A 15,947-nucleotide genomic window follows, 5' to 3' on the forward strand; every position below is an offset into this window, starting at 1 on the left:
ACCCAGCCCTGCACCTTGTTGTCTCGGATTCTCCAGCATCTGCAGTTCCTACTATCTCTGATCCAATATTTGCACATCAAGTTCCCACAAATAACATGGGAAACAGCAAATAATGTGTCATTTAAAATGGATGCCTGATTGAAGGCCAGAACACTGGGATAAATATCTCTGTTCTTTGAACTAAAGCCATGGGATCTTTTACCTTCAAGACAGAAGATGTGAGCTTCAGTTTAATAGTGCATCTGAAAAGCATTACAATTACACTACAATGCTCTCTTAGTAATCCATTGAAATACAATCCTGATTTTTGTGCTCAGATCTCTGGAGTGGAATTTGAACCTACAATCTAACTCAAGCCTTCAAGTTAGCCACAGAGGAAGAGTTAAGTAAGTAAATTAGAAAAGTACACAATAACCTGAATTTTCCAATAGCCACATCTGCTATCTCGATGGGAACTGTGTGTGGGGAAGCCGAGGAACTCCCAACATAGCAGACAGAGGGAATTGCATAGGAAATTGAAATTACTGCTTCTCAATTTCCCCATGCCTGGAATCCTCCAAAAGTATGCATTTTAATTGCAGAGTTTAGCAGGGTCCTACTGCAGTTAGATAAGGGTTAGAAACAGGAGTAAACTGCTGAGCCCCTAAGCCTGCTTTGCCATTCAATAGGATCATGGCTGATCAAACATTCCTCACATCCATTCTCCTCAATGGCAATAGTTACTCCTAAAAAAAGTTAACTTTTTAAAAAAAACTCCTCCGCAAACATCAAACAGCCTCAAACTTACACCCCTGAACACCCACTGACATCTTGTTCCAACTCAAAATGCTTTTTCCCATAGCATTGGGTCATCCAGAGGTGATTGATTGCCAATCAGCACCCTTTTCATGTAGCATAAACTGCTGACAGTTTGAAATTTGGTATTCTTGCACTTCCCTGAAATGTTCAACATGAAATATTCCAAAACAGGCTTTCCTTTTCAGCAGTACTACCAAACCACTAATCAGTGTCTGACTTTTTATTAATTGCTGCTTGTGGAATGTAAAGCACAAAAATTAGCTGGACCATGTTTCAGAAAATGCTGTAAAGGAAATGCTGTTGTGCGTATGGATTTAGAGTGGATATTTCACTAATAGGTACCATACTTGTTTGGAAAAAACTAAAAAAGTTCATGATATTAAAATGCAGACTGGGGCCTAAACAGCAGCATAAGAGAAATACTATGGTTTCCCTAGATTGGGGTTTCAAGTCTTTAGAAGGCACAAAAATCAATATTTGTAAATAAATTGATTTGAAATGAATGATTCAGGGAAAGACAGGCAGCCAAGTAAGAACTCTGTAGCTGATTTTGTCAGCACTTGATCAAGAACATCAGAGTGTAGCACTTTTAGCTACCTGAACCAGACTAAATTTCATAATTAATCTAAAATTGAGAACATTCAGCATACCTTTACTGACTGAGTGGTGATAATATAATTCCATGCCAATTACAGCCAGTGACTTCAATCTAACTTCCAATGTCTCAAAAAAACCCACCAAAAATCTCAGGTGGGAGATTAAAATTGACTGGACATTAAAACCATGCTTTAAGCAGTATTTTAACTTTGTAGAGGAACTTACTTTCCAGTTAGTATTGTTGGAACGGGTATTTACTCCAAATAAATCTATAGTCTTCAGTTCCTTAACCTATTCACCCCCTTCTGTTTACTACCAGTGTGTAATAATCAATTGCAACTCTGGTATCTATTTTGCAGTTGACTGAGACTTTCACCAAGGCCATCTGATTTCACCTTTGAATCACAGACCTCCATCCCCCTCTGCTCATCTACTGGTGAAACCCTAAACCAAATCTATTACCATCATTGGATTTAATTATTCTGGTGTCTTTCTGGCTGGCTTACTGCCTTCCAACAGTCCTAAACATCATCTCATCCAAAAAACCTTAACTGTATCCTAATACACACCAAATCACTCTTCTGCTTACAGACCAACAGTGGCAGCCAATCCACCAACATAATTTTATAATTCACATCCTGGTTTTAAAATCCCTCCATGACCTTAACCCTCCTGCCTCTAATTTTCTAGAAAACACTAATCTGTTCATCTCCAATTTTGGCCTTTATGCATCCTGAATTTTAAATCATTATGCCTTCAACTGATGAGGCCCTAAACTCTGAAAGTTCCTCTAAGCCTCTCCATCTGTCTACTTTAAGTGTGTAATCATGCCTATATTCAATACTCAGATGAAGTAAATCTAGTTTCAGATGTACACCTGAAACCTAACTTGTATTTTTCTGACACCTGCTTTATCCATTCTCCATAACCCACAGGAGCTTAAGTTCCCTTCCCTGGGCAATGTGATGACGACTTAAAGTCTGGACTGGAACTTGAACCCAAAGAGACTAGCGGAGATGCATTCCTGGAGGACTGACTAAAGACAGTGCCAACACAGAAGGTGGTATTCAAAAATCAAAAAAAAAAAAGAGCATGTTTGTCACATCTACAGGCTTTCAAATCTAGTCAAAGTATCCATACAGAGCTAGAATGGTAACAGCTTTTCAGATGACCAAAAACCTTCCACATTTTCCCCCCACAAATTCAGTGTATTAGCACCGAGCAGGCACAGGATATTCTGGAAGGGTGAACGGGCAGTCAGAGGTTGTGATCCATATTGATACTAACCACAGCACCTCATTCCATATACACATCCCCTTCTGCATGAAAAAGTTCCACCTTACGCCCCTTTTAAATCTTGCCCCTCTAATCTTAAACCTATGCCCTCTAGTTTTGGACTCCTCCCACCCCAGGAAAAATACCTGGTCTATTTACCCTGTCTGTGCCCCTCATGATTTTATAAACCTCCATAAAAGGTCAATCCTCTGCCTCAAAAAAAAAAGCCCCAGCCTATTCAGCCTCTTCCAATAGCTCAAGCTCTCCAACCCTGGCAACATCCTTGTAAATATTTTCTGAACCCTTTCAAGTTTCTGAAAATTGTTCCTATAGCAGGAAGACCAGAATTACACACAGTATTCCAAGAGTGGCTTAACAATGTCCCTCACAGCCACAACATGACCGCCCAACTTCTTTCCTCAATGCACTGACCAATAAAGGCAAGCATACCAAACACCTCCTTTATTATCCAGTCTACCTGGGACTCCATTTTCAAGGAAATATGAACCTGTCCTCCAAGGTCTTTTTGAAAGGCAACACACCGCAGGACCTTACCATGGAGTGCATAAATCCTGCCCTGATTTGCCTTTCCAAAAGAGCAGCACCGCCCGTTTACCTAAATTAAACTCCATCTGCCACTCCTTGACTTATTGGCCCATCTGATCAAGATACATTTGTACTCTGAAGTAAACTACATCTGTCCACTACAGCTCCAATTTTCCCTGAGCAGAGGCTGAGGGGTGATCTTAGAGGTTTATAAAATCATTAGGGGCAGGGATTAGGGTAATTAGATAAGGCCTTTTCCCTGGGATGGCGGGGGGGGGGGGGGGGGGGGGGGGGGGGGGGGGGGGTGTGGTACAAAAACTAGAGGGTATAGGTTTGAAAGGGGAAAGATGTTAAAAAAGGGATCTAAGGAGCAACTTTTTCATGCAGAGGGTGGTGCGTGTATGGAATGAGCTGCTAGAGGACGTGGAGGAGGCTGGTACAATTACAACATTTAAAGACATCTAGATGGGTATGCAAATAGGAAGGGTTTAAAGAGAGATAAGGGCCAAATGGGACTAGACTTATTTAGGATATCTGGTCAGCACAGATGAGTTGGAACAGAGGGTCTGTTCAGTGCTGAACATCTATGACGCTAAGCAGGAAGAGACACAAGGTCCTGCAAAAGGTAATTGAGACAGTTAGGTCGAAAGTTGAAAAGCAGGACCTCAGACTGAAAGACTGGTCAAAAAGAAAATGGAAGCATGTAATGTTTAGGAAACTGAAACCAGGCAAGGACCTTGAGAAATAACAGAAGCAGGAAAGAGCTTAAACAAGGAATAAGGACAGTTAAAAAGAAGCCATGAAACATCCTTGACAAGTAGGATTAAGGAGAATCCCATTGCATTTTAAGGAGCAGGAGGAGGAGAGATAGAGAAAGAATAGGATCACAGAAGAACAAAGGAAAAAGATTATACATGGTGCCACAGGAAGTGGATGAGGCCCTTCAAGAGTACATTGTATTGATATTTACCAAGGAGGATATGGATGATGTTAAGATTAGGGAGGGGTATGTTAATATTCTAGGGCATGTCAGTGTTGAAGAGGTGAAAAACATTGAAGTAGATAAGTCCCCAGGGCCTACTGGGATCCATCCTAGCACATGGAGGAGGCATGGGAGGAAATTTCTGGGGCCTTGACAGATCTTTGTATCCTCTTTAGTCACAAGAGAGATTCCAGAAGACTGGAGAATAGCCAATGCTATTCCTTTAAGGGCAACAGGGAATAATCCAGGAAATTACAGGCCAGCAAGCCTTACATCAGTGGTAGGGAAACTACTGGAGAATATTCTTAGTGACAGGATTTACTTGCATTTCAAAAAGAATGAACTAGTAGCATAGTCAGCATGGCTTTGTGTGGGGGGGCTCTTGTCACACAAATATGATGGAATTTTGAGGAAGTGACAAATATAATTTGAGGGTAGGGCAGTGGGCGTTATCTGCATGGTCTTTACTAAAGCGTTACAAGGTCCCTCATGGTAAGCTGGTCCAAAAGATGAAGTCACATGGGAGCCACAGTAAATTGATAAGTTGGATACAAAATACCTTCGTCATAGAAGACAGAGGTAGTTGTGGAGGGGTGTCCTTCTGACTGGAGAAGTGTGACCAGCAGTGTTCTGTAAGGATCAGTGCTGAGCCCTCTGTTGTTCGCAATTTATACAAGTTAATTTGTCTGTAAACGCACGTGGATATGATTAAGTTTGCCGATGACATGAAAATTGATGGCGTTGTAGATAGGGAGGAAATTTGCAAAGGATACAGCAGGATATAGTTCAGTTGAAAAGTTGGGTGGAGAAACGTCAGACAGAGTTTAATCCAGTCAAGTATGAAGTGATGCATTTGATCTCCCAAAATGTAAGAGAAGAGAAAAGTGTATAGTAAATAGCAGGACCCTTAGGAGTTATGATACATAGACAGATCTTGGAGAGAGTCCATAGCTCCCCAAAAGTGGCAACACAAGAGGATAAGGTGGTAAAGACAGCATACGCACGATTGGTCAGGGCATGGAGTATAAACGTTGGCAAGTTACGTTACAGCTGTAGAAAGCTTTAGTTAGGCCACAATTGAAGTATTGTGTGCAATTCTGATCAATCCACTATGAGATGGATGTGGAGGCTTTGGAGAGGGTACAAATGAGGTTTAACCACGATATTGCCTGGATTGGAGTATTTTACCTATAAAGGGGAGGCTGAATAAACTTAGTTTTATATTCTTCTATTTGTTTGCCCCTCATCCTCTGACACTCTAGTGAAAACTATGAGAGGCAGGATAGGGTGGACAGTAAAAGTCTGTTTCCCAGGGTGGAAATACCAAATACTGTGGGGGTATAGGTTTAAGGGGACAGACAAAGTTTAATGACATTGTGTGAGGCAAGTATTATTATTATTTATTTTTTTTTTTTTAAAAACCAGAGGATGGTAGATGCTTGGAATGTGCTGCCAGGGGAGGTGGTAGAAGCAGGTGTGATAACATTTAAAATGCCCTTAAAGAGAAACATGACAGGCAGGGAATAGAGGAACATTGACCATGTGCAGGCAGATGGGATCAGTATAGAAAGGTGTCATGGTTGGCACAGACATGGTGGACTGAAGAGCATTCTCTATGTATTATTCAGTTCTGCTGAACTTATTCTGTTACTCTGGAGTGAAAATAAAGAACATTGCTATCGGAGTCGGTAAAATAACAGTTCAGTAATACTACACTAGTCCTATAGTTATTATGGCAGCTAAAATCAAATGGGAAAATGGTACACAACAGTCTAGTCAACTAGAGATAGTACATCATGTACTACAAAGATACCCAGATATTCTGCAGCAAAACACAAGCAAAGTTACATCCAGATGGTGTCTGAATAGTCTAAATGGTATTTACCAGAGTGTTGGGGGGTGTCTTTACAGTGTCAAAGATGCCACTTGTCTTGCCACCAGGTGGGTTTCTCCGTTGCTTTAGATCTGGTGTTTCAGTGGTAGCAGCTCCAAAGATACCGCTGCTCTTTCCACCTAGAAATAGCAGAAGAATAAGAACTGGACAGGATAAACAATAGGAACCAGGCAATAAGAAGCACTTCCATAATAGTCAAGCATGTCTTAAGCACCAACAGCAAGCTGGAATCAAGTAAAACATTTCCTTACTGGACGATCAATTACATAGTATCAAAAGCAGTAGTGTTTGGCCAGACAAGTTACTTCAAAAGTAGTTCTTGCAGTTCCTTTATTCATTCACAGGAGAGCAGCGTCACTGGCCAGGCAGCATTTATTGCCCATCCCTAATTGCCCAGAGGGCAGTTAAGAGTCAAACACATTGCTGTGGGTCTCCAGTCGCATGTAGGCCAGACCAGGTAAGGATGGCAGTTTTCTTCCCTAAAGAGAGATTAGTGAACCTGTTGGGATTTTCCAACAATCGGCAGTGGATTCACAATCATTAGGCCATTATTTCCAGATATTTATTGAATTCAAACTCCATCATCTACCATGGCAGGATTCAAACCCAGGTCCGCAAAACATTATCTGGGTCTCTGGATTAACAGTCCAGCAATAATACCACTAAGCCATTGTCTTCCCCAAGTTGAGTCCCATCTCTGATTGGCATTAGTGGCAGACACAGACACAGACACAGACACAATGTTCCTAGTGGCTACCAGAGGGAAGAAAACAAATATTTGAAGGTAATCTCCTGCAAGCAGCCAGTATATACAAGGCTAGGAATGTAGCAGCAATGGGGGCTTGATATTTGTGCATTAATTCAAATAAATCTAACAGGAAATACATCTATAAAGTGTCCAAAAGGCACTCTAAAACAGTGTACAACAAGTGTATGAAATAGCAAGCATTCAGCTGCTCAAACTCATTCCAATATTCAGTGAGGTCATGGCTGATTTGTGTCTCAACTCTATGAATTAGCAGAATGTTCATACACAAGCTGACAAAGCAGTCAGTCAAGGGTAGTTTTAAATGTACCACAAACGCTGGTGCTGGGACCAGTTGTCCAACATTTATCCAAAAACTTTGGATTTGTGAAGTAGAAGCAAGATTGCAGAATGTAATTAATACAGGGCAGGACTACAATCGATATACAGGAAGATGTTCTGAAGCATGGAGAACAGGCATGGAACTGGCTCAAATAAATAAGCATGAGGTAGTGCGTTTTGATAGGAAGAATAAGTGGTCACCCAATGCCTGGAAAACTGAGGCTCAAATGACAGCCCCAACAAAAAATATTTGGCCCCACATGACATGAAGCTGTTCTAGCAAAAAACTAAACTAAATAATAATTGGGAGGGGGCAAATTGGCACTGATTGGAGCTATATCTAGCACAAAAGATTGTCAAGATCACTGGCGTTCCACAAGGGGGTGTCCTAAACCCAATCACCTTCAACTGCTTAAATTCCTGACTTTTACAAAGTCACAAGTGGGGTGTTTGATGATGACTGCATAGTGTTCAGTAGAATTTTCAAGTCCTCATATACCCAAGTAGTCCACATCCAGATACAGAAGACAAAATTCAAGCTAGAGCCAATAAGTGGCAAGCAATATTTGCACTTCAGCGCCTGAGCGTGAAAGGAGAATCTAACACTTTATCCATGATATTTGACAGCATTTCCACTGAATCCCACCATTAAAATCCAGCAGATTTTAGCATTGACCAGAAACAGATTTGAAAACAAACAAAAATATAGTGGCTATAGAGCAGTTCGGATGCAAAAAACTGAGCAGGAAACACACCAATGACTTCCCAAAGTCTCTCTGGCATCTACAAGATGAAAGTCAGGGGTGTATTAGAATACTGTCACTGCAGCATCAGGGAGCGGTGGATGGTCGCCACTTAAATCCAAGGCAACCACATCGGGTTAAGTATCCGCAGCATTTGCTCAAGCATTGTGTGAGCTGGAAGCTAAACTACAGACACTGACGCATCAGCTGGGAGTGTTATCTATGGTGCATACACAAGATAATTAAACACATTTGGATAGGGTCATCTGATTTAGTCAGTGGTCAGGCACAGGCAAGTGCCACTGCAAGTGTATTGAGGATTGGGGGCAAGTTGAGATCAGATTATGGAGAAGAGATGAAGTAAATCTAAAACAAAATACAAAGTAATAGAGCAGGGTGACAAAATTTGGGTCATTGTAATAATACAGCGGCAGGTTGAGGCAAAGTACAAATTAATAAGACTGAAAAAAAAAAAAAGGTAAAAAGACAGTATTTTGAGGTTTTGCTGTGCACATTGCAAATACTTTGTAAAAGAACTGATGAACTGTCAATTCTATTAGAAATAAGTACATATGATCAGAGTGCCATGCCTACAAGATGACAAAGGCCGAGACCTGAATATTCAGGAAGGAAGCAGTGAGGAAACTCTCTATTAGGGGTACATTACTGCAATAGTGAGATTACCTTAGCTCTAGAAGTGAAGGTGTAGAATCAATCTAGGTAGAGATGAAGGTCAGATGTTACTTGTGGTAACAGTTTATAGGTCCCCAAACAGTAGTTGTATTGTAGGACAGACTATACAGTGGAAATAAATTGGGAGTGTAAGAATGGTTCGAATGTCATAGATGACTAATTTACACGCAGATCACACAAATCAAACTGTCAAAGGTAGCCTGAAAGGAGACTTCATAGACCGTATTCAGGGCAACGAACAACGAGACATGAAAATCAACATCCTCCTTGTAAAGGAGCCACAAATGACAGCAGTCATAACATGATAGAATTTCACCTTTGGATTGGAGAAGCCTTAATCTGAGACTAGTGCTTTAAAACCTGAAAAAAGGTAATAAGAAGAGAGCTAGTTAGCAGGAATTGGGAAATTAGGTAAAAGGTGGGCCTTTGGAGTTGTGGTGGCAGATATTTAAGGAAATACTTTCAATGACATATCTCAATAATAAAAAAGACTGAGAAAAGTATTCATTATCCATGGCTAAATAGAAAGTTCTGGACAGTATCAAATTGAGATAAATATAAAAACAGCACAAACTACACCAAAGTGCAAAGATTATAGATAGGTCAGGATATTACAGGTTCTGAAAATCTTTCCAAGAAACTCTGGAAAGAGTACTAAAGAAAATGTTAGTCCTCTAAAAGGGACCATCTGGGGACTTGACAAAATGGAAAACAAAGAAATGGCAGAGGCATTAATAGGTATTTTGATTTTTGTCTTCATTGTAGAGTAGAAGACTTAGAATATCAGCCAAAGATAACTCAAAACAATGAAGTGAAAGAGTGGGACTTACTAATCATCACCATTACTAAGGAGATGATGTTGGGAAAACTACTGACCAGTCAGCTGACAACTCCCAAGACTTGACAGCATGCATCCTAGGATCTTAATGACTACAAAGCAAAAACAGGGATTGGTTATAATTATCCAAATTTCTTGAGTTTCTAGAAGGGTTTTGAAATGAGCAAGTATTACATCTTTATCCAAGAAAGAAAAGCGACACAAGCAGGAATATATAAATAAAAAATATTGCAGATGTTGGAATCAGAAATAAAAAGTGGAAAAACTCATCAGGTCTGGAGCTGCTTTGAGGGAAGAAACAGAATTAAATTTAAAATCCAGTGACTTTTCTTCATAGCTCCAAACTTCTCAGGGAGAGTTTTTGAACTCAAATGTTAACGCAGTTTCTCTATAGATGCTGCCAGACCTGCTGTTTTTCTCCAGCACTTTGCTTTTAATACAGCAGGAAACTATAGACCTGTCAGCGAAACATCTGACATAGATAAATTACGAGAAATAATGAGGCGGTTATAGCAAAACCATTTAGAAAATAATAATGGGATCAGTTAGAGTCCATGTGGTTAGGTGAAAGGGAAACAATGTTTGATTCATTTTTTGTTAAAATTGGTTAAGATGGGGGTGGCACTGGCTAGGCCAGTATTTATTGCTGATCGCTAATTGCCTTTGAGAATGGAGGTACTGGATGATTTCTTGAACCACTGAAATCCATGCGGTACAAGTGGACCAATGGGGCTCTTAGGGAAGGAATTTTAGGATTTTGACGCAGCAACTGTGAATGAACAGTGATAAGTTCTAAGGTGGCATAATGTCTTGGTCTCTATCTCAGGAAAGATACTATTGCCATAGGTGGTGTAAGGATGGTTCACCAGACTTGTTCCTGGGATGGCAGGACTGACCTAGGAAGAGAGTGTTTAAAAACTGATTCATGGGATGTGAGCATCACTAGCTAGACCAACATTTATTGCCCATCCCTAATTGCCCAGAGGGCAGTTAGGAGACAACCACATTCTTATGGGTCTGGACTCAAGTAGGTCAGACCAGGTAAGGATGGCAGCTTCCTTCCCTCAACAACATTAGTGAACCAGATGTTTTCAAACAGTTGTTAATGGATTCATGATCATCATTAGACTCTTAATTCCAGATTTTTATTGAATTGAAAATTTCATCATCTGCCATAGCAAGATTTGAATGCAGGTCCCCAGATATTAGCCGAATCGCTGGATTAATAGTCTAGTGATAACACCACTTGGCCATCACCTTCCCATAGTGTTCAGATTGGGCCAGCTGGGCCTATAATTCTCCAGCGTTTTGAAGAATACAAGGTGATCACATTGAAATTAACAAAATACTTAGAGGTAGACAGTAGACATACGCAAAATGTTTCCCCTGGTTGAAGTCTAGAATTGGGGCACAGTTTAAAAATAAGGGAGTTGCCACTTAGGGGTGAGGCGAGGAGATGGTTTTAAAACTCAAAAGGGTTGAGGAACTTTGGAATTCTCTGTAAGAGTGCTTGAGAAGCTCAGTCTTTGCATATATTCAGTACAAATTAAGACTTGAGATTTCTAGTAACGTAAAAGGTTATGGGAATAGGGTTTGTAAAAGGCACTGAAGTATTCAAACAGCCATTATTGTACTGAATGGAAAGGCAGGCTTGAAAGCTGAATGGCCTACTCCTGTTCCTATTTTACCACAATCTACTCCATATACCAATTTGTTTTGCCAACTCACAACCTATCATTTTGTGAACTCTTCTTGACAAGATAATTTCCCACCTATCTTGGTGTCATCAAGAAATTTAGCTACTGTACAATTTTTCTTCCATCCAAGTTATAGACAGATTGCAAAAAAGATGAAGCCCTAGGTCCTAGTGTCCTGTATGAACCCCAAACCAGCTTCCGATCACATTTTCTGTGGACAGAAAGAACCATGTAATAGCCAATACAAGGAGAGACTTTAAAGTTTTGACTTCTAAGTTCATAACTTAGTTTTACACACCACAATCAGTTTGCCAAATAGGTCTCATTTTAACTTCAAATCAAAATTCCCCATACATTTAAAATTTGTAGATTATAGAAAGTGGAGGATCAAGACATATGTGCATGTATAACTCAGTATATTGGCCCTCCGCCATCAGGCAGAATTTTCACTCAACCGTAACGTTCTTAAATAGAAAGGACTATTGTAAACATGCAAGATAGAAATTCAATAATCTGGCAAATTCAGTCAGCCATTACAAATTGGGAGCCTACCAACCTTTGCAGCTGGCTAGGGATTATTTAATTCTCCTAGTTTCAGTCATATTTGTTCAGATGACAGCCTTCTATATTAGGGATTCCAATGCCTTCTTTTCTCCTTGGCCTAGAATTCCACCTGAGTTTGGTTGACAGGGCCCTCCAGAGTGTTTGATCTATTTCAGATAATTCTGTTCTTGCTCCTTTATTTCTTCCCAGATTCACAATAGGTTTTTCCACAGAATCCGAACTGTTATGGTGCAGGAGGCAACCATTTAGTCCACGCCTTCACCAGCTCTTCAAACAACCATCATTACCATGTGCCAATTTCCTGCTCCCCAACTCCACCCACACACTATTTCTATCCAAATCATCAAATGTCCTCTTGAACTCCTCAGTTGAACCTGTCTCCATTCTTCCTTTCAAAGCATTCCATATCCTAAATACTCAGATTTTTCCTCACATCTTTGCTTCATCATTTAATCTTTCTTGCCCTACACCCCATTACAAACCTCCCTTTTGATCTGGCCCCTCATTGCTCCATTCACTTATTCAAAATCTATTACACTTATCTCTTCAGTCGGATGGGGGAGTTAACCAGAAATGTTAAATCTGTTTCTCCATAGATTCTACCTGACTTACCATTTCTAGCATTCTGTATTTTTTAGTTTCAGATTTCCAGCATCTGCAATATTTTATTTTCACATTATATACTGTACTGCACCTGGTGGGTTGCTTCTTCTAGCCACAGGCTGGTTTTCTACTGGCGGTCCAAAGATATTTGATGCAGTCTTGTTTGAACGAGGATGCACCGGTTTAACATTTTCCTCCACCCCAAATGAGATACTGGATCCACCACCAGGAGGCTGCAACACTCTGCTTGCAAAATGAAAACAAACAACGTTTCTGTGAACTTTAAGCCTGCACAATATCAAAAGCATTTCTTGAATACGCAAAAGAGTGTCAGTGTTCAGCCAATCATCCAAAATAAAAAAAAGTGTTAAATTTCATTTAGCATCTTGCAAAAACAAACAATATGTTCTAGTCCAATACCTTGTTACAAAGGACAGGATTAAAAGAAGCCTTTTCACAACAACAGATCACACCAGGACAATATATCTTTGCTTGTGCTGTTGAAAAGATTTAAACTAACTTGTAGGGGACTAGGCAGCATGATGTAGGATTCGGAAATACAAGGTTCACAAGGGATCAGGAGAGAAGGAAGCACAAGAAATACTTAATAGGAAGGTATAAGTAGAGAGTCAGATTAAGAGATTAATGTTTGAATTAAGTTTACAAGTCAAGACATGTGCAAGAATGCAAGAGTATTCAGTAAGGTTGCTGAACTGCGGCACAACCAACCACAATGAATAGGTTGTTCAGCAATAATAGCTCAAAACCAAGGGCAGGACTGGACTGCAGCAACTACAAGCCAGTCAGTCAGTCAATTTGATATAAATGGTAGAGAAAACTTCTAGAAAAAAAAGACAAGACAAAATTAATAGTCTCGGGGTAAATCTATATAAATTAAATAAAGCCAGTGTTGATTTATTAAGGCAAAATATGGTGTTTAACTACCTCACTGAAATTTTTGAAGAGGTAATAGAGGGTTAAGAAAGGCAGTCACATTGATGTGGAAGACAGATAACAAGTGGTTAAGATCTGAAATTCAGTATCAATGATGGTGATGAAAGTACATTCACTCGTGATTCAAGATAAAATACTAGATTATTTACAGAAGACATTTTCATAGCTGGGAGGAGGAAGAAGGGGATTGGGACTAGACAAGGTGCTCTTGTAAAGATCCAACGCAGATGCCACAGCCTTCAGTGCTGTAACCATTCTATGGTTGCAACTATGCACTAGCAACAGAGAAATTCATAGCTTATGAAAGATGGGAATAGGGATCAATAGTGACTTTGGCCAGAGTGTATGGGAAAAGACTAAGCTCTTGTAAAAGGGAGTCCAAAAATAATCTATGGGTATTTGGATAGTGAAGTGGTAGTAAGAATGTAGGGTTCAGTCAATTTGGGATCAGAAAGGAGCCCAACACATGGAAGCAGATAACACTACCGAGGCCGAATCATTACTTTGTGCCTTCATCAAGCAAAGAGACTCCCAAGGCCACAGCAAAAGGGAGAACAGTTGAGATACTAGATAGCTAAATCATTAACAGATGGAATTGGAAAAGACAAGGCTGAAGCAATATGCACTGGAAGTGCCAAGTGGATGATATATCTTGGCCTTCCACACGGATTCCCAGCACCACAGGCGATTGGCTTCAGCTAACTAGATTCAATCCACAAGACAACAAACAGTTGAAGGCATTGGATACTGCAAAATTTGTGGGTCATGACCATATTTCTACAACAGTACTGAAGACATGGTCCAGAACTTTCCATACCCTAGCCAAGCTGTTCAAGTATAGCTACGACACTGGCATCTACTTGAAATGTAGAAAACAGCACAAGTATGCCCTCAACATAAAATGCAGGACAAACTCAATCCAATGATTACTGCCTTCAGTCTACTCGATCATCAAGAAAGGTGATGGAAAGTGTCATCAACATTTGCACTCCATGGAATCTTCCACTATCAACATCCTGAGGGTTACCATTACTGGACTAGCCATACACAACTTTCTAAAGCATTTCAGAAGTGGGGAGCCTTGCAGGAAGTTACTCAACTCCTGATTCCCTAAAATCTACCATCTACAAGGCAGATGTCAGGAGTCTGATGAAATATTCCCCACTTGCTTGAACGAATGCAGCAGCAGCTGTGCTCAAAAAGCTTGATACCATTGAGGAGGAAGCAGTCCACTTGTTTAGCACATCCTCAAAATTTCACTCCTTCCACTGTAAATGCTCAATAATACAGTGAATCTTCTACAAGATGCACTGCAGAAATTCACTAAGCCTTAAGAGTGAATACTGGGATCACTGCTTTTCTTGGTTTCCATGAATGATAGACTTGAATGTTCCTGCTACAATGTACAAACAATATAAAAATTGAGAGTGAAGAGGACAGTGATACATCTTAAGACATGGACAAAATAGACGTGTGACAATGGAATTTAATGTCAATGTTATGGTTCTTCTGTAAAGAGTGTCAATTCTCAAGGGGGTGCAGCAGTCGGATGGTAAATGCACCTTTTTGAAAGCAACTGGACAAATTGAAAGTGGTTTTAAAACCAAAAAAGCTAGTAGACTTCTGTTCACATCAAAATTCCATGCACTCATCCTGCAGATTTGGGAGAAAATTCAAGAAGCACCTGGATGAATACAGGAATAGGAAGGGAATAGAGGGGATATGGATCCTTTAAGTGAAGACAGTTGAAAGGCAAAATATGTTGGTACAGGCTTGGAGGCTCGATAGGCCTGTCGCTGTGCTGTACCGTTCTTTGTTCTAAAAAAGAGTTGGTCCACCCACAACCACTCCACCTCGACTTCAGAAATGTGACAATTGTTACTGTCTTCAAGATCAGAGCTCAATCATACTGTTAAGCTGGCAAGGTATTTCTTTTGTCATAGCAGGGAAAATCCTTACTTGATACCCTGAATCATCCAACTGTAGATGAGGAAACTGCCCCACACAGACTGACTTTAGACCTTGTGACATGGTCTTTGATAACACCAGAAACTTTGTTGTATGCAATGACCTTGTTATGACAGACAGGAAATGTTTATTGATAATCAAGCTCTGCTACTCCGCTGGTCACATCATCATTGATTCAGTCAGCAAAATAATCCGATTATTAAGCACAAGCAATTTTATTTGTAAACTATGTGGCAAACACTAGTTAACATTTAAACTATAATATAGAAATAAAAAACTTTATTCCCTTTATCAAAACACAGACATGCGAATACAATTTTTAAATGTCTGTATCGAGGTGATTTTTCTTGGGGGAAAAAAAGCCAAAGAAATAAACATCCCCTTGGGCTAAGGGTCTGAAAACAAAGGGTGACTTCTCACAGATCAGGAGGTTTCCCATCAATGAAAACTGGTGACAGTGGAGACTGATCACAGATCTTCAGTTTGAATGGAAATCAAGATGGATCAGAGTCTTTGGACAGTAGCCACAATCCAGCTTGTCAGGGCTTATACAGGTACTCAAATACTCATTTGGAAACTAGTGAGAAACTCATATGGAGATCAGAGAGAGACCATAGATTTTTTTTTTCAAAAACCAATTTTCCAGTAATGAAGGTAATAAGTCACATGCCTGCTGTCTGGGAAGAGTGTTGTACAGTTACTATTGTG

The 15,947-nt window shown here is 40.1% G+C and overlaps 1 protein-coding gene and 1 long non-coding RNA gene across 4 annotated transcripts in view; one reads left to right on the forward strand and one right to left on the reverse strand.

Moving 5' to 3' along the window:
- jpt1 (Jupiter microtubule associated homolog 1) overlaps positions 1–15,947 on the reverse strand; it is a 36,956-nt gene that overhangs the window by 12,163 nt on the left and 8,846 nt on the right. For 2 of the 3 annotated variants that reach the window (XM_020535687.2, XM_020535689.2), the window contains exons 2-3: positions 12,409–12,563; positions 6,084–6,211 (exon numbers count right to left, since the gene is read on the reverse strand). In XM_020535687.2, the coding sequence (XP_020391276.1) occupies positions 6,084–6,211; positions 12,409–12,563 (283 nt within the window). The remainder of the gene's footprint in view (positions 1–6,083; positions 6,212–12,408; positions 12,564–15,947) is intronic. The other variant, XM_020535688.2, reaches the window with a different exon arrangement.
- Positions 89–12,415, forward strand: LOC125485858. Its single transcript, XR_007264572.1, has 3 exons — positions 89–386; positions 2,331–2,455; positions 9,381–12,415. It is a non-coding gene; the product is annotated as an uncharacterized LOC125485858 (long non-coding RNA).

The sequence above is a fragment of the Rhincodon typus genome, chromosome 23 (genome assembly GCF_021869965.1).
Source record: "Rhincodon typus isolate 14 chromosome 23, sRhiTyp1.1, whole genome shotgun sequence".
Taxonomy (NCBI): Eukaryota; Metazoa; Chordata; class Chondrichthyes; order Orectolobiformes; family Rhincodontidae; genus Rhincodon; species Rhincodon typus.